We start from the raw sequence: 21,826 nt of genomic DNA on the forward strand, positions 1-21,826 counted from the left end.
TCCCCCATTTCTTCATTTCGATAACAAACAAATTTTTACCTATAATTATAAATTTCCTAAAACTTATTTACAAATACTATTTTTCTATAAATCTTAAAAACTAACAAAAACCTCTTTCTATGTTCCCTTCTATTGTCTTTAATCACTGCATTAATGGATTTTGAAAAACCCCGTTCAATTCTTTGGCTTTCACTTAAACTTATGCGGGTCACTTAAGTATAACAAAGAAATGATTGATGTAAAGCTTACATTTTGTTTGGTACAGGTAATTCAAGGATTTAATAACTTTCCTTCTCCGAAATGTTTGTTGGATATTATCCTAAATTATTTTAATTTTTTGTTGAACTTTGAAATATTTTAAACAAACCAATATTTTCTTGATTTTACATATCATAACAAATCCCCGCCATTTGATCTGCCGAAAACTCTTTGTTAAATTTTAAAATGACAAAAGTTTTCCAGGATCAAATCATTTCACTATGTTATTAAAATCTACTTATGATACTGATAAATGTCGTGAATGTTAAAATACCCCGTATATTGCCTGTCTTTATACGGGATTGGATATATTTTCGTTTTAAATTTTTCCAAGTATTTTCCCTTCAAAGAAAGTTCATAATTTTTAGCCACTCGGTTTACTTTATTAACAAGATCTCCATGGTTTCTTAAAATCTTCTCTATGTTTTCTCCACAATTTATTTTTCTTTCATCCTCCTTTTGTTCATATGTGTTCACTGTCCATAATACTTCTTCACACAATTCTGGATTCTCGTCCATTAGTGCCATTTTTTCTTCTGTTTTCCTTTTATCCTCTAATTCCCTTTGGTATTCCGAGCACCATGTTTCTATTCCTTTCATTTCTCTGATGATACTTTCTTTTTCTTCCTGCTTCCATTCTGTTTTATCGTTGGTTGCCGACAATTCTTCTGTACCTTCTATTTCCTGTTTTTCTCTGGTCTCCATCTTATTTTCCTGCTTTCTTTTCGAACTCTTCTTCTTTTTCTTCCTTCTCTTTTTCTCTTCTGTTAGATCTTGTTCTTGTACTTTCGGTTTATTCTCTACAGTCATATCGATTTCTTTGTGTTTTTCCTGTGCATTGATCCTTCCAGAATTTGTTTTCCTATCTGTTTGCTTTTCTTCTCCTGTGTTGTCTGGTTCTGCTCTGATTTCCATTTTATTTTCCGCAAAATTTATGGTGATATCTTTTTTCCTCAATTCATCAATTCCCGCTATCATATCATGATTTAAGTCTTCAATCACCACACATTTCATAATATGGAATTTGTTTCCCACTCTTATCTGTACTCCCAAACCTTCGTTTACTGTCGTCAAATTTTTATTGTTTGCACCCACTAAATCAACCCTAGGAATCTTATACACAAATCTGTCCAAATTTAATTCTTTTACTAGTTTTTTATTGATTAGCGATATCTCCGAGCCAGAATCAATCACAATTTTAATTGCTTTATGTTTTATAAATGCATCTAAAAATATTAGATTAGAATTAGAGATTTGTCTTTCGTTTCCTATTGCTACATGATTCATCTCCCTTCTATTTTGTTGTTGGAAGCTCTGGTTATTTCTATCATCCCTTTGTTCGTTAGTATTCCTATTCGGAGGATTTTGTGCATCTCTATTCCTGTTGTGATTTTCATTTGTTTTATTTTGTGTATCATTCCGGTTATCGTAATTTTGTTGTCTATTGTAATTATTGTAATTTCTCGGCCTATATTCGTTTGTTGATCTGGGATGTCGGTTTCTCTGGTCATAATTTGATGAATACCTTCTTTCCGGTCCATTATATTGGTCATGTTGTCTTCTATTTCTCATTTCTTTTCTTTTCGCTTCTTTTAATTGAAGGAATTGGCACAAACTATCAATATCTTGATAGTTTCTCAAAATCACGTGATCTTCCAACGTTTCCTCAAAATGTCTGCTGATCATTTCTACCAGCTGTTCGGTAGAATATTTGTATTCTAGATATTTTGAATTGTTATATATCTGCAAAGCATATCTTTCTTCAGATATTCCCATTTTTTCGTGATATTTTCCATTCTGTAGCTCTTGGTTGATTTCTCTGTGTTTATTTTTCCCCCAGAAATAGTTGAGAAATTTATTTTCAAAATCTGTCCAATTTTCAAACTCATCTTCCTTGCTTTCATACCATAACGCTGCTCCTTCTTTCAAATGGTTTCTAATTGTTTCTTTGCAATCGTCAAAATATCTAATATGTTGTAATTTGGTTTTCAGATTTTTAACAAACGGTACTGGGTGTGTTTTCCGAATATCCCCGCCAAATTGTATTTTCGCCTCGCTTGTTCCATGGATGATAACTTCTTTTCTCTCTACCCCTCTTAGTTCAATTTCTGCCATTTGTTTTTCATTTTGCTTTAATCTTCTTTCTACTTCCTTCCTGTCTTCTTGTAGCGCATTTTCAAATTTTATTTCTAATCCCTCCAAATTATCTTTAATTCTCATTTCTTGTTCTTTCATATTATTTTTAATTTCATTAATCTCTTCTACTTGTTGTATCAGTTCTTTCTTTATCCCCTCAACACATCCTTTAATTTCCTGTTCATAGTTTTCCAAACGCTGCTCTATATTTCTGTTATTTAGTTCTATTGTTTGTTTTGTTTCATCCATTTTTTGTGTCTGTATTTGCATCATTGCTAATAATTTTTCCAGCATTCCTGTTTCTTTTCTTTCCTCCATTATTGTGGTATTTCCTTCATTATCCGATCCTTCATCAATAATTGTTTCCTCTTCTATCTTATCCTCTTTCCTTTCTTGCGTTTTACTTTGACTCCTTGTGGTCGACATGTTGTTTCTTTTCGTTACTGTTTTTGTCCCCGCCAAATGTGAAATTTTACAACACTCTATATGTTTCAGAGCACGACAATATTTCTCCCCAAATGTATTAAATTTTCACGACAAATATCAAATATGCAATCAGTAAAATTCAAATAATTCAAAATAAATATCAAATGTACGATTGGTAAAGAAAATAAAATCAAATAATTCAATAGCAGTAAATATCCACTAACTACGATCAATCAATAAATCAAATTTATATTCCCTGGAAAAATTGTCAAAATCCTTTCAAATTCAAATTCCCTCAATGTTATATGTTTTTATCTCTGGATCACCTGTACTTATTCCAGATCTCTTTCCCTTCCTTCAAATGTAAAGCTGCGATATTTTTAAGCCCCACGTTTTGGAAGCCAGTTATTGTGATATTTAAAGTCTTGGTGCGCCAAGCAATAATTAGCTAATTAATTTGTTTTAATAATTAATATTATTTAAATGATATGATTATGACTCTATCACAATTTTTAATTCTTTTATCTCAGGGTTCAATTCGTGCTTCTATATCTATGCTATTACATGTGAAAGGTAAGGTCCAGAGAATACCGGAACAATAAAAAACACATATGATCTAACACTATATATTGAAATAAAAATAATGAAATAATTCACACTCAAAAGTTTTCAATAAACAAATCTCATATAAGGATTCTAAAAATTTTGTTCTCCGTACGTGAACAATCAAAAATTAATGGTACAAACAATATTAATTGAAATCTCAAAATCCCAAACTATTCTAACTCTCCTAATCCAAATATTTATATCCTTTCTAAATTACGTGTAAAAATTGTGTTATCAATAAAAGAAAAAAACTGCAGAAAACAAAATTATCTCTCTCTGATGATGAGTGGTCCAAATCCTTGTTCCTTGTAGATTATATTATCTCCTCTCAACCGCTCCCTATGTAATCAGCAATCTTACATCAGATTGTTGCAAGTATATCGTCCTTAATGATCTCCTTCAAAAGCACAAATCATTCAAATTATGATAGCCTTTCTCCTCTCGATAAACTGAATCTCTCGTTGGCCCAAGTGAAAAATTGACTCTTGGAATATCTTCTCTTTACGATAAACTGAATCTCTCGTTGGCCTGAACAGTGACTCTTGGAATATAAGTAGAGAAATATGACTTACAATATTTTGTTGTTTCAGCTTCTGTCAGATACACTAACTCCACAAAAACTCACTAACATTCAACACTACTGCTTGCTACATTTCGGGAACCGACAGAGAACAAACACTGTTCTTTCTTGAAGACTTGGAAACCAACTACCATATCTTTTCTCTCTCCTCAATCTCGCTAAACTTTCTCCCACACACTTATCCCACCTTTTTCAATCTCCGCCAATCACAACTCGTCACAATTCCCCCATTTCTTCATTTCGATAACAAACAAATTTTTACCTATAATTATAAATTTCCTAAAACTTATTTACAAATACTATTTTTCTATAAATCTTAAAAACTAACAAAAACCTCTTTCTATAATCCCTTCTATTGTCTTTAATCACTGCATTAATGGATTTTGAAAAACCCCGTTCAATTCTTTGGCTTTCACTTAAACTTATGCGGGTCACTTAAGTATAACAAAGAAATGATTGATGTAAAGCTTACATTTTGTTTGGTACAGGTAATTCAAGGATTTAATAACTTTCCTTCTCCGAAATGTTTGTTGGATATTATCCTAAATTATTTTAATTTTTTGTTGAACTTTGAAATATTTTAAACAAACCAATATTTTCTTGATTTTACATATCATAACAATATATATCAATATATATATATATATATATATATATATATATATATATATATATATATATATATATATATATATATCAAAGCAAATAATAGCATTGGGAAACAACAACGGAAGGATCACAAATAGGGATGAAATAATAAAACATGTAACCGAATTCTATGAGGGTCTATATAAAGCTCCGGAAGCACAAGAAATAGGCGAAGAAGAAATTGCGGTTCAAGAAGATGTACCAGATGTTCTCGTAGATGAGGTAGAGGCAGCTCTTAAGAGCATGAAGAACGGCAAGGCAGCCGGTAATGACGGTGTTACAGCCGAACTTCTAAAGATTGCTGGTAAAACAACTTGGAAAATCCTAGCAAAAATATACACAGACTGCCTAAAATCGAGACATATTCCAAAAAAGTGGAATTCAGCCAACATAATCCTTATTCACAAGAAAGGTAGCAAGGAAGACATTAGAAATTATAGACCGATCAGCTTGCTACCTGTGATATACAAGGTATTTACCAAAATCATTAACAACAGAATACAAAACACACTTGACGCTGCACAACCCCGAGAGCAAGCAGGCTTTAGAAGTGGCTTCAGCACAATGGATCATATTCAAACATTAAGGGAAGTAATGAGCAGAACAAAAGAATATGATCTACCACTGGCGCTAGCATTCATAGACTTCGAGAAAGCATTTGACTCCGTATACCCAAGAGCAGTCATAGAAGCTCTTGTCGACCAAGGAGTAGATAAACCATATGTGGAAACGCTAGCAAATATATACAGAGAGGCCACAGCTAGAGTAAGCATATATGAAAATACCCCAGAATTTCCCACTCAGAAAGGAGTCCGACAAGGAGACACCATATCCCCTAAGCTCTTCACTGCAACCTTAGAAAATATCTTCCGGAAATTAGACTGGAACAACCAAGGTCTATGTATAGATGGAGAATACCTAAACCATCTTAGATTCGCTGATGACATCATTCTAATTGCTAGAAGTCCTGAAGAATTACAACTGCAAATTAATGACCTTAATACAGCCAGCAATGAGGTAGGCCTAAAAATGAACCTAGCAAAGACTAAAATAATGTGCAATGATCTGATCGCCAACGTGGAAATAAAAATTAATGAAACCTCGTAGTAGATGAATACATATACCTGGGACAGCTCATACATAAATCGGGATCACTACTTCCGGAAATCAACAGACGAATAAAACAAGCGTGGTCAGCATTTGGACGAAATTCCATAGTCTTCAAGTCCAAAATGCCACTATACCTCAAGAAGAGAGTATTTGATCAATGCATATTACCCGTCTTGACATATGGATGTGAAACTTGGATATTAAAGAGAGAAATAACGTCGAAACTCCAAGTAACTCAAAGAGCAATGGAAAGATGTATGCTAGGGATAACAAAGAGGGATCGTAAAAGAATTGAATGGATACGGAGGCAAACCCAGGTGACTGATGTAATCCAAAGAATAAAATCCCTGAAATGGCAATGGGCAGGACATATGGCAAGAAGAACAGATAACAGATGGACCACTAGAACAACTATGTGGTACCCCAGGAACGCTAAGAGACCAAATAGGCGCCCAAATCTCAGATGGGATTATGATATTAGAAAATTAACAGGAACAACGTGGTCTCGAATAGCACAAAATAGAAAAATATGGGCGCAAATGAGCGCAAATTATTACAACAACGTATAACTAAGACATAGTCGAATAATAATAAGAACATAGAATAACTTTGAAATAAGGGAGGCTGCACCGTAATTGGAAACGGTTGATAAAGCTGCACATGATGATGATGATGATGATATATGTATATATATATATATATATATATATATATATATATATATATATATATATATATATATATATATATATATATATATATATATAATCTTTGCAGATTAGTTAAATAGTAAACTCTTATTGGGGAAATCTGCAAGAAATACTCTAATGTGTATCAATTGTTTCGCCGAACGTTTTCGCCAAAGAGAATTAATTTGGCTTCTTCAGGGCTGAAAGAGAATAAATTATAATTAGCTACCATATATTATCTATTAAAACATTATTGATCTTACCGTAACTTAGAATTGTAGAGTTAGAATATTAAAAAACTTTGCTAGTAACATAGTGGTGTTTTTTGTTACTATGTGCAAAAAAAGTTTTTTATAAGGATTTAAATGTATGGTAGCTTCGAACTTGACACGTAAAGGCTTACCCAAGGTTAATCGAAAAACCCAATGCAACTACATTAAAAAGGGAGGTAATTCTTTGAAATGTCGGCAATAACTAAATTTTTTATTTTTAGATAGTTAAAAGTGAGGTTCTGTTTAAGCCAGAACGCAAGCGCTGACAACTTCATTATTAATTCGTATGAATCTTTATGTCGTTAAGGTTCATTGGTAAAAAACGAATGAATTTAAATCCCAGTAAAGGGAAATATTATTTTGATTTTCTTTATTTAATTATATTATATTGTTCATGTATTATTAAGTCTTATTGAGACGTATCTAAGAAAAGCAAGGGAATGTTATATATTTTTTGTTAATGAAAATTAATTATAAAGGTATGTTAGTTGTTAATGGATATATCAGTCAAGTTAGTAATCTGTGATATAGTATTGTTCTTGGTATCTGATTTAAGTAACAGGTGGTATATATCGCTTAGATTCTTGATGTCACTCTCAAGAGTGATATATATATATATATATATATATATATATATATATATATATATATATATATATATATATATATATATATATATATATATATATATATATATATATATATATATATATATATATATATATATATATATATATATATATAGATATAGATATGAGTGGACGGTTGCGTTTGGATTTAATTTGAGTCTCTTACCATTCTCTACGAGTTACTGGGTGTACCCGTCATCAGAGTCACTTGTAGGAAGACTCAAACCAAATCAAAACGCACCGATTAGTATGGCAATTATAGGAAAAATAATAACCAGAGTATGCTACTAGCGACCTCTAGTGAGGGAAGATGAAGTGAAATGTCGATAGAAATTAAAGTAAACTGTATACCCAAGCTTAATCAAGCGATTCAGAACGATGCTGGGAATATTTATAATCTACTATAGGGTGATACAATTCATTGGGGCGAGAAGGATTAACTCCCGTAAAAAGAATCTTTCTACTTCGCTCCAATGCTCTAGATTATCCACTTTCCCCCCGAGAGCGCTCTGATACGCTATAGAGGCTATCTAACGAGCAAAGTGCTTGTTATATGGAAGTCCTTGGTACAAGGCATCCCACACGAAATCTTACCACGAACAATGCAGTCCCGCGTAAGGCGCTCTATTCCCGCTATCTCTAGTGACTTATCATCGATCTGTAATGCTTGCTCGGGTTAGGCCCAGTTCGGCGACTCGGCACTCAAGGGTATGGGCCCCTCTTGTCCGTTTTTTTGGGTTTTGTTAGTATTTTTTGTAGCTTGTGTTTTTTGTGATATTTTTTTAGGGCTGTCTGAAACGTATAAAATCAAAATTAGTAAACACAGTACCCTGCCAAAGGTGAGCGAGTTTTCGTCTTTGAATAGAGCTACGATAATCTAAAGTGTATTGTATGTTTGCTAATATTTGCTGTTTGGGTCTTCTGTGTTTTCATCTATGGTACACATCATACCTTAATCTTTCGCAGGATCAGGTTTGGATGGTCTTCTTACTCAGCGAATTTTATTCTTGTTTTTCCTTCATTATGCCCAGTACCCTGATTTGTTTTAAGTCTCTGGAATATGAACTGTTGAGTGACTTATCTGGGCACGTCTGTAGTTTCTCTAAGGCAGTTATTGTGTGCTGCTTTAATATTTTTTGTTGCTGTGACTAAAGTGTCCAAGGGATGCATATATAATTATTGGTAGTATGATGCTGTTTACTAGTTTTAATTTTGTTTTCAAATTTGCTAATTAAAGCTAATGTGCTTCCTCTTCCTAGGAGTCCTCTTATTGCGGCTCTGGCCTTTGCTGTTTTATAAACTGTTGCGTTAACATGTGGTCCAATTGTTCCACTGTGACTAGATACTCAGCTTCGTTTTGCCATTCGATAAATCTGTCTTGTAACGTTAATTGTTCTTCTGGGTTATCTCTTTTCTTTTTAAAGATAACCGTTTGGGTCTTTTCTGTATTTATTATTTTGCTATTTCCTCTGCTATATCTGCTACTTTTCATTGAATACTCCATTCTTCTATCGTATCCAGTGCCATCTGTAGATTTCTTACAGCCATATCCAGGTTCCTATGTTTTAACGCGATTGCAGTGTCGTCTGCACTAAGGCTGATTAGTGTTCCAAGTATTATTGGAACGTCCGCTGTGTATATAGTATACAGAAGGGGTGATAATACTGCCCTCTGTAGTACGCCAACTTATAAGATTCCGTGTTTGGATAGAACTGGTCCTATCTGGACCATGAATCTCTGGTCGCTTAGGTACGAGGAGATGAGTTTCTTCATGGCCCCGCTGTATTCAAAATCTCTCATTTTGTATGCCAGTCCTTAATGCCAATCTATGTCGAAGGCTTTGGTCACATCCAGGAAGGCTGCTGCTGTATATTGCTTGTCATTGAATCCAGCGGCTGTATATTCTGTAAGTGACTACTTGTAGTTCGCTGGAATGTTGAGCTCTGAATCAGAATTGTGCTTCTGGGATTAACCCTAGCTTGTCTGTCTTTTATTAGAGATTTTTTTTAATGACTCGCTCTAATATTTTATTGACCACTGGAAGTAAGCTTATCGGCCTGCAATTTTAAAGAAATAGGTGGTTCTTCCCTGGCTTTGGTATCATGATTACACTGGCTTCCTTTCATCGGTTTAGGGAGAGCCTGTATCTTAGTATTGCGTTTGTTATGTTTGTCAGATATACAATTACTTTCAAACGACGATACTTCGGGGCTCTGTTAGTGATTTAGTTTAGACCAGGTACTTTCTTTGGTAAACTTTTTCTAATTACTTATTTCTCTTTTTGTTATTAGGGCGTTTCTAAGTATGTTTCTTCGACTTCTTCGACGAAGTCTATATCTTGATCTTAGTGATAATTTAGTGTACACTTAAGAGTTCTTCTCATTACCTCGGCTTTCTTTTCGACTGGATAAACGATTTCTTTTTTTCCGTGTAGTGGAGGAATGGGTTTACTATTGTTTTTTAAAGTTCTTTGGTGCCTCCATATTTCTTGCATATTTTGGCCCCCTTCAAACCACGCTAATTCCTTATTGATTATTGATTATCGCTAATTGCTAAATGATAACATGTTAAGAGTTCTGTTGGCTGACCGATAAATAGACCCTTATGTGTATACAATTATTAATTAATGTAAGGTCCTATAGGTGCTTCTTCACTGAGAATAGGTTGTTAGCTGTGTACGTAATATACCAGTGAGACCGCTTCCTGCAAGGCTTAAACCTACCCCAATAAATATAAAAAATAGGTGATTTTAACACATTTTTTCTAAATAAAATATAACAAAAAAATACGTAAATATATAAAAAAGCTAATTAAAAATGAAAATATTACTAATATTGTAACGAAATTATTTTGCCTACCTTAGGGTAAGAATATGGGGTAGAAAATTGGGGACTGAAACTATGGGGGCGAAGATAGGACAAGCAAAATAAACGCTACTATGCGAACGGTACTCAGGGGTTTGTTGGAGAGCTGGGGTCGTGGATAAGTTGAAATAAATGGGTTGGATTGGGGTATCTACACAATAAATAAAATAAAGGGGTTCTTACACGAATCTCCTTGACACTTGGCAAATAGGGACAACAAGAAAAAGAACTTCTAGCTATTTGAAAGGAAAGGACGCCGCTTCGAAGAATCCTAAATTTGCCGGATTTAGGAAAAATATCCCTAAAATAAAAACACATAAAAGGGTTAGGAGATTATTCTAAAATAAAGCAAACAAAGTAGTTCAGAGAAATGGAATAAACATTTATTTCTGTCTCAAACAAACAGTTATCAAACACATAAGTGGCATAAAAAATATATTATATAAATAGTTGCAAAATACAGAATAAAAAAAAAAACTTTCATGTGTCCGTTTACAAATAGATTGGAGATACTACAAAACTTACAAATGTTATTGCACAGAGATTAACCTTTTTTTTAAAAAAACAAAACAAATAAATATCGAAACAAATGAAGCTAGCTGTCATATGTTAGCATTAAATTAAAAAAAAAACAATTAAAATGACAGCTAAGTTAAACCATAAAATTTAAAATTTATTATTTATTACAAAATTTTTTATTTTAATGAAAGCAATTATTGTTTTAGCAAAAAAATGTCTGTCTTTACTTTAAAATTAAAATGTTAATTGTTACCTGATTTCACTGTTTAGCACTTAACTTTCAAAAAAAACTTGTTAACATCTATGGGACTGGAGCTGCAAAGGACATAACTCTCAACTTGAATAAAAATAAACCATTTCCATACGTAGGCAGGAACGATTGGAACAGAAACTTGATGGAGGAAATCAAGCTTATTACACAAAAAAAAATTGAATCGACTCGCAATTCAAAATCTCTTCTGTCTACTCTGCTTGGGGCTTAAATGTCGACTCCTCGATGCCTTACATTTTACAAATTTCAACGCAAAATAAATTTCCCTTTACGTCTCACAGCTAGTTTTTGCCTACAAATTTAAAACAAACAATCTACCCTTTTTTGACCTCGTTCTTAGCAACGAACCGACAAAAAATTTCTTGAGTATTTACTTTTAAATTGGTTAACTGGAAATTTTTTACCTCACAATACATACAGAGAATAGGGGAATATTAATGTAAACAAAGACAAAAAAAAATATTCTCTGTTAATACGTCTTAGAAAAACCGTACACCTGACTTGCAATATTATATTAGGGGACTCGAAACAACTTTTAAATATTCCAGTTTATTGCGTTTTAACGACAAAAGACAAAAACAGCTGAATACCAAAACTTGATATTTAGAATCTCAACTTAAAATGCCATAATATATTGATCGTTTTAAAATTCATTTGCAAACAGAAAAACGAAAATATTCCACCAAATTTAAAACTCTACAATATACCTACTACGAGCCTACGATAATATATCTGTATAAGTTCCGCAGACTAAAACAGTCTTATAATTTTTGCTTCAGGTCTTTACCGGTAAATACTATACGAGCTATTTTGATATTACAGCTTCCACTTATTTTTCGATTTTCCGAGAAACAGATACAGCTTAAACGTACACTCACGAGTACCGGGTGTTATTGTTAATAGCGGATATAGATAACCTATACACCTTCTGAGTCGTGATATACTTGTCAAGTAAGTACATGTACTAAGAGATGAGACACGCGAGAATTTGTGCCTTCTGCACCACTAATCTGCGACTATCTTTGAAATCTTCCACGAGAGGGAAGATACTTCTACGAATACTAGCTTGCGACTATAAATTTAATCTTTTATTTTTACGTGACTTATGGTAGAAAAAGAAAGCTGGTGTCTGGGATTACAGATATCAGGAATACATGTGTTTTTCTCTGCTAGAGTATCATACCGCACTACGCCATTTACAAAAGAAGGATTAGCGTACTTTCATGAAATTCAATTAGAATTTGTACTAATCTTAAAAGAAATAGATATTTCTGACTTATTTGTGAGAGTTTCGAATAAGTTTAAACACTCGAATGAGATTTATCTCGGAAAATAGTGTAAGTTTATGAAGCGTATACATAAACCAGTTTTTTTAAAACCTCCAATAAAAACTAACATCCATTTTATTTTGTTATAGAGAAAGATCCATATCCGGTGGATGCGCTGCCAACTTGTAATCATGCCCTTTCAGTTTGCCAACAGGAACACAAATGCATTAAACTGTACGAGGATTTCAAAGCCAACTGCAAAGTACGAGATAACAGATGTCGGATGGATGACAGGTTAGTGGTTTATATTATAGAGTTAATTTTAACCACTTTTATGGAAATACAACGATTTTCCATCAAGCGAAATAAGTTAAAATAATTAATTAAATTTGAATATATACGAAGTGCTTTCTCCTCTAAATTTTGAGCATGTACACTGTGCACCAAAATTAATGCAAAATTTATAATTTTTGCCGATAAATCTTTATTATACACCAATATACACCGGTATATTGTAAAGATCAATTCTCTCGATATGGTTGCTTCGTTGACATGGCTTCTGTAACAGAGTGTTGTTAATAAAGGTTAAGATGAAATAATAATATATAAAATAATTGGTTATGGATGAGGTGTATATCCCTAGGTGTATAAGGTCATCAAACACCCCGTGTATACATTTTTTGGTTTTTATTTTTATAGTATAACTGATAAGTAAAATAAAGCATAACTAAATAAAAAAAATAATATAATATAGGGTGAGTTAGCGTTTATTTTTTTGGCCTTCCGCTACTACGTACTTTAGACTATCGCGTGCATATCTCATTCTTCAATAATTATCTGAGTCATCTTTATATCCAGCTACTTGCTGCCTGGGCTATCCATGTACCGTCCTTACCTTTTCGTCATAGTCTGTAAACTATCTTAATAGTCTGATCGGGTGCTTTCTGGGATGGTTCTCGTGTGCCCTTTCGTCCATTGTTCTCCAGATTCTCTTTTGTTGAAAATCCCCAATATTTAACTTAATGAGACGTAGTAAGGAATATTCAGAGCCTACCTGATCATAAAGTTCTGGACGGTCTGTATTCTTTTTCTATTAGTATTACACGTCTCCATGCTACTGAGACATATGAACAATTTAGGCAATATGCCATCCTAATTTTTGTTTTGAATCTCAGTTCATTCTTCTAACCTATTGGTATTTCCTTTAATGTGAGAAAGAGCCGACTTCTGAGCGTTTCAGCTTTTTTGACTGTATGTTTCACGTACTCAGGTCAGCATTTTATCTAACTTTATGCCTAGATTTTTGGCTTGGTTTAACCATTCGATTGGTATATCGAATGGGAATAGTACCCCATTTGGTCTGACTTTTCTTTTTTTGGTACATAGCGGCATATGTTTTGTACGGATTGACGGCCTATTTTCCACTACACATACGATGCCTCTAGTTCGTTGAGTGCTCTTTGTAGGTGTCTCGTCTCTTAATCTGGGTTAATACTGCTAGTAACTATTGCTGTATCGTCTGCGTATAGGCTTAGCATCGATCTGGGTTTAGATAGTGTGTCTGCTGTATATGGTTTATAGGTATGATAACAGCATCGTCCCTTGTGGTACACCAACTTCCATAGTCCCGAAATAGAACAGGGTTGGCCCTGTCTGAATTCTAAACCTTTTGTCGGCTAGGTATGACGAGAGGAGACAGGTTATCCCCTCGTTATAACCAAATTAGCTCATTTTTACCCCAGGCCTTCATGCCATCGTAAAACCTCTATCGAGAGCTTTACTGACATCTAAAAACGCGTTCGTGACATATTCTGTTAGTCTGAGAATCTTAAGTACAGATGAGTTTTTGGGTCTAAATCCAAACTATGCTTCAGGCATTGTTCCGATTGCTTTTGATTTACTTTTTACTCTAATTAGTATGACCCGCTCCACGATTTTGATTATAGCAAGTAATAAGCTTATTGGTCAAAAGTTTTGTGGAAATGTAACATTTTCGCCTAGTTTTCTAAAAATTATTGTTATGTGAGCTTCCTTCCATCTGCCAGAGTCATCATCATCATCACCACTGGCTCGACAACCCTTTTTGGGTCTTGGCCTGTTCTAGGATTCTTCTCCATTCCGATCTGTTTCGTGCTTTTTTTCTCCAGTTTTTTATTTTTAAGGTTGTTATATCATTTTCTATTTGTTCTAAGTATCTCAGTTTCGGTCTTCCTCTTGTTCTTTTTCCTACTGGCATCTGTTTGAATATTTTGTTTGGTATTTCGCCTTGTTCCATTCTTTCTACATGTCCTATCCAACGCAGCCGTCCTATTTTGATGAATGATATAATATCCGGATCCTGGTATATTTTGTATAGTTCAGAGTTGTATCGTCTTCGCCATATTCCGTTTTCTTTTGTGCCATTATATATGTGTCGCAAGATTTTTCTTTCGAAGGTGGCTAACAACGTTTCCTCTCTTTTAGTAAGTGTCCAGGTTTCTGAGCCATATGTGAGTACCGGTCTTATTAGGGTTTTATATATTTGGCATTTTGTCTTTCTTGCGACGTTATCTGATCTTAGGTGTCTAATTAAGCCATGGTAACATTTATTTGCAATAAATATTCGCCTCTTCACTTCCTCCGTAACGTTATTATCAGACGTGACTAGGGATCCCAAGTATATAAAGTTTTTTACCTCCTCTATTTTGTATTCTCCTATTGGTATATTTTGTGGTTGCCTTATTTCTGCGTTTTTTCTTACCTGCATATATTTTGTTTTGGTCTGATTGATTTTAAGACCACTATTTTGTGCAGCTCGTTCTATTTGGTAGTATGCCTCTATCATTTCTCTTCTTGATCTTGCGATTATGTCAACATCATCTGCAAATGCTAGTATTTGCACGCTTTTATTAATTATTGTTCCTCGTGTATTGACTGTTGTGTCCCTCAGTATTTTCTCGAGCACGATGTTGAACAAGATGCATGATAGGACGTCTCCCTGGCGTAGTCCCTTTTTCACATCTATTGTTTCCGTTAATTCATTTTGTATCCGGATTCTACTTTCTACTTTTAGAGATTCTTTTATCAGTTCTATTAGTTGTGTTGGTATATTAAATTCTTTCATTGCTTTTATTAAGAATTCTTGGTTTATATTGTCATATGCGCTTTCAAAGTCTATGAAGAGATGATGGGTGTCGATGTTATATTCACTTGTTTTTTCGAGGATCTGTCGCAGAACAAATATCTGGTCTATTGTTGACTTCTGTCTACAGAAGCCACTTTGGTATTTGCCAACTATTTTTTCAGCGTGTGGTCTAAGTCTTTCATAAATGACATTGGACATTATTTTGTATGCTGCATTCAGCAGCGTGATTCCACGGTAGTTTCCACATTCTAACTGATTTCCTTTTTTATGTAGTGGTACAATAATACCGCTATTCCACTCCGTTAATAGCTGTTTATTCGACCATATCTTTGTTATCAATTCATGTATTGTTTTTTGTAGTGCGTCTCCTCCTTCCTTTAGTAACTCCGATGCTATTTGATCCGATCCCGGTGCTTTATTGTTCTTTAATTTTTCTACTGCTGCTCTAATCTCGGCTATTGTTGGTGGAGTCTTTTCTCTGTTGTCTGCTTGGTCTAATGGCCAATCTCTGCCAGAGTCATAGGATGTTGTTAATTATATTTACTATCTTATATATTAAAACGCTAAGCCCTTTTCTTGTCCACCACTTTATTCAAAAACCATATTAGATAATTAAAATATTTTTTCGGAATATTATTAGTATTACGTATGAGAATGTCAAGATATACTTTTGGTACAAAAATTCACTTCCGGTTTTGAGATGACCGGAAGTTAAAATTTACTTTAAGTTTTAGACCCCACAATGTATATATGGATCGAAAGGTCTCGTCGAGACGAATCTAAATATGTACTTCCGGTTGCGATCCGACACCGGAAGTGACCCGAAACGCGCATAAAACGTCAAGATAGAGCAAATCTGACACCGGATTCGTGATCAGCATGCAAAATTAACTGCTAAATGATATCCATGTCGACATTTGATGAACTAAAAATTGCATTAATAAAGGTTGAGATTTATCTTCCAAATCCTGTTTTTTTCCATGGACAGCTATATGTGGCAATGTCTAGATCCCGCTCATTTGATGGCGTAAAAGTTTACATAACTCCCGGTGCCAAGCAAAAGTTTTCAGAAAATGGAGACATTGTAACAAAAAACATTGTTTTCGATGAAATATTTCGTGATATTTAATACACTTTTTACTTGCATTATTATTGATTAATGTTATGTATATTCTTGCTTATATTGTTTGTATTGATCTCTTAATTTTTCTCGCAAAATAAAAATTTCATTTAAAAAACTCGATGTCGAGTTGGTCCGCTAGTGTAGACTATTGTCTTTGCTGGCAGAATTTTCAGAGCTCTGTTCGTAATGTTGTCTGGTCTTGGAGCTCTCTCGGCGTTGGTACACTTGTTAAGTTGTCTTACTTCTTTAATGGAGGTGTAATTAATGCCTATATTGACCTTTGCTTTGGACTTCTATATATCTTCTTTTTACTTCTCCTAAGAAGTCTAAATCTTCATCAAAATGAGAGTTCTTCATAGATTACCTTTCTATCGTGTTTTTAATTACTTCAGCTTTGTCTGTTTCTATGTTTACTATCCCATTTACTCATTCTAGGGGAGAAATAATGCCTCCTGGACATCCCATAGATGTCTTTGAGATGTATGTATACAGACGAATGTTGAGAATTTCATGGATACAAAGAGTTACTATTGTTAAGGTAGTTCGTCGCATGTGTAAACAAAAAGAATTACTAAGATTAATCAAAGAAAGGAAAATGCAACACTTGGGTCATGGGTTGAGAGGCGAAAGATACGAATTACTTCACGTTATACTAGAAGAAAAAGTCCAGGGCAAAAGATAAGTAGGAAGACGCCAGAACTCGTGGCTAAAAGACCTGAGGAGATGGTTCGACCGCTCATCCGCAGAAATCTTTCGCGCAGTGGTTTCCAAAACTACAACTGCCATTTGGATCGACAATCTTCAAAAGGAGACGACACCATGAGAAGAAGGGGCGTAATGGGATTCTTGTCCTTTCTTGGTAATTTTGATATCTTCTACAACGCGGATTTGTTTGGGTCTAGCTGCTGTATATGATTGTTTCAGTGTTCGCTCCTCTGTTTTTCGAATTACTGTTTGACTTCATTGTTCAGTTCGTTAGCAATTCTTTTATCTTCTTGATTTCTTGTTTTGTTGGCTTTTCTTTTTTTCCTGTTTTTTTCTTTTATAAGTTCTTTCAGTTTATTGCTAATTTCTCTGAACCTTTCTTTTATTGTGGGTGTTTCTTCTTTCTTCTTTGGTGCTGGAATCGATAGCATATTGTATTATTCTTTACAGTTTTAGGACATATTCTTCAAGTTTTTTTTTGTGTTTATAGCTGGTATTACTCCGATGGTTTCGCTCACTATTGTTTTGAATTTTGGCAAACTTTTTTTTCTTGTAGGTTTGCATATAGTTTGTTTCTACTACTCCCAGGGTCAATACAATTAAGTTGTGTGTTGAGTCTCCTTCCCTAGTTGATTAATTGTGTTTTTTTGTTGCCCCACGATTTGTAGAATTTGCTATATTCAAATATGTGGGAAATCTATCTTTACCGTAGAAGTACGCAAGTTCTATGGGCCCTACTATTATGGTGTTTTGTTTTTCTTCAAGATAGCCGCACAGCAGTCTTCCGTTATGATTTGTGGTTCTGTCAAAACAGTTGTGTGATCTCGCGTTTAGATCTAGAATATTGATGGTGGGCTCCTCCTTAACCAAAATAACATTTAGGTCGTCAGTAATGAGTGGATTATTCTGTCTAACATAATATTATGCTTCTTTCTTCTTTCAGTACCCTGTTCGATTATCGAACGTTGGCGATCATATTGGCAATAGTAACTTTGTTACACGGACCAAGGAGTCTAGCATGTGCGCGAGTCATTGGGATATAACTAAACCTAAAGGCGTAATGAAAGTAAAGGTTTACCTTGCGTAGACCGAGGGAGGATAAGCGGTTTGCCCTTAAAAGTGGCCGCTTCGCACTCCCAGAGTGTCTCATTCTCATTGCGAGAAGAGGCGCATCAAGAGCGTACACGCTGGGACCCGAAAGATGGTGAACTATGCCTGGTCAGGACGAAGTCAGGGGAAACCCTGATGGAGGTCCGTAGCGATTCTGACGTGCAAATCGATCGTCGGAACTGGGTATAGGGGCGAAAGACTAATCGAACCATCTAGTAGCTGGTTCCCTCCGAAGTTTCCCTCAGGATAGCTGGCGCTCGTTCCGTACGAGTTTCATCCGGTAAAGCGAATGATTAGAGGCATGCTCGGCGGCTCTAAATAAATTAGCGGTGGTCTCTTGATACCAATCTCGGAGATTTCGGAGCCAGGATGTTCTTCGTTGGCCTGGGTCTCTCCTAATATTATGCAGAAACGATTATCAGCATGTGGTTTCTTGTTTTAGTCCTTACTATGGTGGCTTTCATAGTTGTCAGATCATCTGCTGTAGAAATTGCTGGATGTTTGATTCCTTTTTTGACCAATAGGACTGTTCTTTCAGAATTGCCTCTGTAGTCATTTCTGTAGACATCGTAGCTCGGATTTTTTTTATTTGTTCTGTTGTTTTAGTTTCTTGTAATGCAATGATGTCTAGTTTGAGTATGTTGGCAAACTCGTCCAAAGTGTAAATTTTCTGTCTTGTCACTCCAGAATTTCATAGTCCTATTTGTATATGGTCCAACCAAATATAGAGTGTAATTTGCACGGATACTGCCATTGCGTTTATTATACCGATCATCTTCTAGAACACAAACGTGAAGTGCATGTTTCACTGTTTTTCTTCTTATTAGTGTATATGGGGTGTGTATTTTTCTTTTTGGTGTTTTGGAGCATCCTCTGCAATTTTTCGTATGGCCTTCGCGATAGTTTGCGCACTTTCGATCAGTGTTTCTATCCTTTGTGCATTCGCTGGTGACTTGTTCTTTGCCACAGTTGACGCATTTAATTTTACAATGGTATAATTTGAATCCGTGGTAGTATCCTTGGCAGTTATAGCTTTACATAACTTCTTTGTTTGTTCTTAGTACTTCTACATCTTCAATATTCTAAAATATTAGTGCTTCTTCTATAAGTTTTGTCATGTAGCAGAGGTTACTTGATTCTTAGTTTTTTTGTTCTCTTCCTTTATTGTAACTAGAAACATTCAAAAATCTGTCTGTTTTCTTTTTGTAAATTATATTTGAAACTTTAATTGCCTTTTTCTTTTAGTTCTTGGTGGATTTTTGTTGTTTTTGTGGTTTCGTGTAATTCTCTATTTACGAGTCTTGTTGTTCTCTCTTGGTATATTAAATAGGCAATGTGTTTAATAGAGTTCTTATGACTGTATTCTTCCAGTACCTTGATCATTGTAAGGTATACTTCTCTGTGACTAGTCTATATAATGATAGATCTTCTGGATATACCGAATTTGTTCGCCAATTTTAACCCTGCTTCTGCAGATTTTTGCAGAATTTTCTGGCGTTCTTTAGTGGTTTTGAGGATGATCGTCTGTGGTTTGGGTGCATCGTCCATTGATGACTCTGTTTCGGTTGTTATTGAATCTTTTGTCTGCAAAGGTACTTGGGCACGTTTTTTTTTATTTACCTTTTTCGGTATTCTTTTTCATTTTGTCGTAATGTTCTTTTTCTTGTCTCTATCTTATCATACCGCATACCCCTGAGTATTTTGGTATTTTTTCTTTCCGAGTTGGTATTTTTGTTTATTTTTTTTTTTTTAAGTTTGTTGAATTGTTAATTCAGCATTATCTTTCTCTTTTATTTTCATCTGACATCCTTTACTGGTGATGTGTCTTCCCAGTTCTTGAGTTTTTGTTTGTGTTTTTATCGTTTTTTAATTTTTTTTAGTGTGTATTGATTTATCATTTGGTATTGTTAGTGGCTGTTGTAATACTGTTATTATATCTGGTAATTCGAAAATCTTTCCCATTAACTTTTGTACTTCTTGGTCTTTGTTTTGTATAAAACTTAATGAGGTCGCTGGTTAAATGATATTCGACAAATAATAATAACGAAAAAATGAAATAATTTGTTTGTAAGTAAATGAGCGATTCAGCAATTAATTAAATGAAACAAAATGAATTGAAGTTATAATTATTTATCATCCAGCCGAAGTGACCAAATGTTTTGTATAAAACTTAATGAGGTCGCTAGTTAAATGATATTCGATAAATAATAATAACGAAAAAATGCAATAATTTGTTTGTAAGTAAATCAGCGAAAAATAGCAAATGTTCCTAAATGGATATGTAAAATAAAATGTAATTCAAATAACAATGGGCAGATTTAATATCTTATTAAAATAAAATCCACAAGGAAAATAATTCCTGTAGCTGGCTGTATACCACGTATAACAAAAGAGGTTAGTCTTTGTATGTGGGTATATTTTATTTTATAAAAACCCTTAAAAGGGCAACATTACAAGCACGAACGTTTTCGGAACAACTGTTCCATCATCAGGTTAAAATGCCTAAAATAAGTATAAACCATTTAGTTACAACAAACGTGGTTTAAAATTTTGACTAAGGTTAAAAACAATAAAATGGTTATACTTACAGGTTAACATGCCTGAGCCACCAAAATATTTGGGTAAAAACCCTTTAAATTGAAAAATGTTACCGAAGAATGTACATGATGTTTATAATATTATGTGATGTTTAATATTTTAATTAGATTTTACTTCAGGTAACATACAGCCATGCTTAAATGAGTTCCAGTGTCCGGAGTGTAAACCTCTTCAAACGGACTACGGTTGGCAACTGATTGATGAAATACTCATGAGCGGTGTCAGAAACAAAATGTCAATGAACCATGAAACAGTGTTAGTTAAACATTATATTACTACAGCCAAAAGATTAAGAAGGATTAAGGTGTTGACATTTATAGAGGAAAGACAGATGAAGAAGATGGGGTAAATTTGAGAAGTGTGGGTTATGAAAAGAGTTCCTTAGAGTCCCTTACACCGACAACTTTAGATCGCTCTTGAAGAGAATGAATATACTCTTTAGACCATCTTTTCCAAAAGTCGCCCCTTATCCTTTGGATTAACTGCCAACGATTCAGACGGTTAATCTTTAAAGCGCTTAGATCTGGATCGGGAATTGAATCCACTAAGGGTTCAAAAATTAAAAAATGACCAGGAGTCAGTGCCTGCAAGTCATTAGGGTCAGAGCTTGCTGCACACAAAGGACGGGAGTTAATAACTGCCTCGATTTGAGTCATAAGAGTATAGAACTCTTCATAAGTCAAAATTTGTGTACCCAAAACAAGATACATATGGTTCTTGAATGATTTGACCCCAGCCTCGGCTAACCCATTAAAATGAGGGGCACTGGGTGGTAATAGAAAGAGTCTCAGCAGCAGATTGAGCTAGTTTAATGATTTCGTTGCTGGCTCCCTTAAAATTGGTAACTTGATCACTCCTAATGGTTACGCACTTACCGCGTCGAGATACAA

General features: G+C 34.3%; 1 protein-coding gene across 1 annotated transcript in view; it reads left to right on the forward strand.

Annotated features, from left to right (window-relative positions):
* The window catches only part of LOC140449018 (uncharacterized), a 610,571-nt gene that overhangs the window by 266,446 nt on the left and 322,299 nt on the right, over nucleotides 1–21,826 (forward strand). The window contains exon 4 of the mRNA XM_072542160.1: nucleotides 12,426–12,570. Coding sequence (XP_072398261.1) covers nucleotides 12,426–12,570 — 145 coding nt within the window. The remainder of the gene's footprint in view (nucleotides 1–12,425; nucleotides 12,571–21,826) is intronic.

This window comes from Diabrotica undecimpunctata, chromosome 8 (assembly GCF_040954645.1).
Source record: "Diabrotica undecimpunctata isolate CICGRU chromosome 8, icDiaUnde3, whole genome shotgun sequence".
NCBI lineage: Eukaryota > Metazoa > Arthropoda > Insecta > Coleoptera > Chrysomelidae > Diabrotica > Diabrotica undecimpunctata.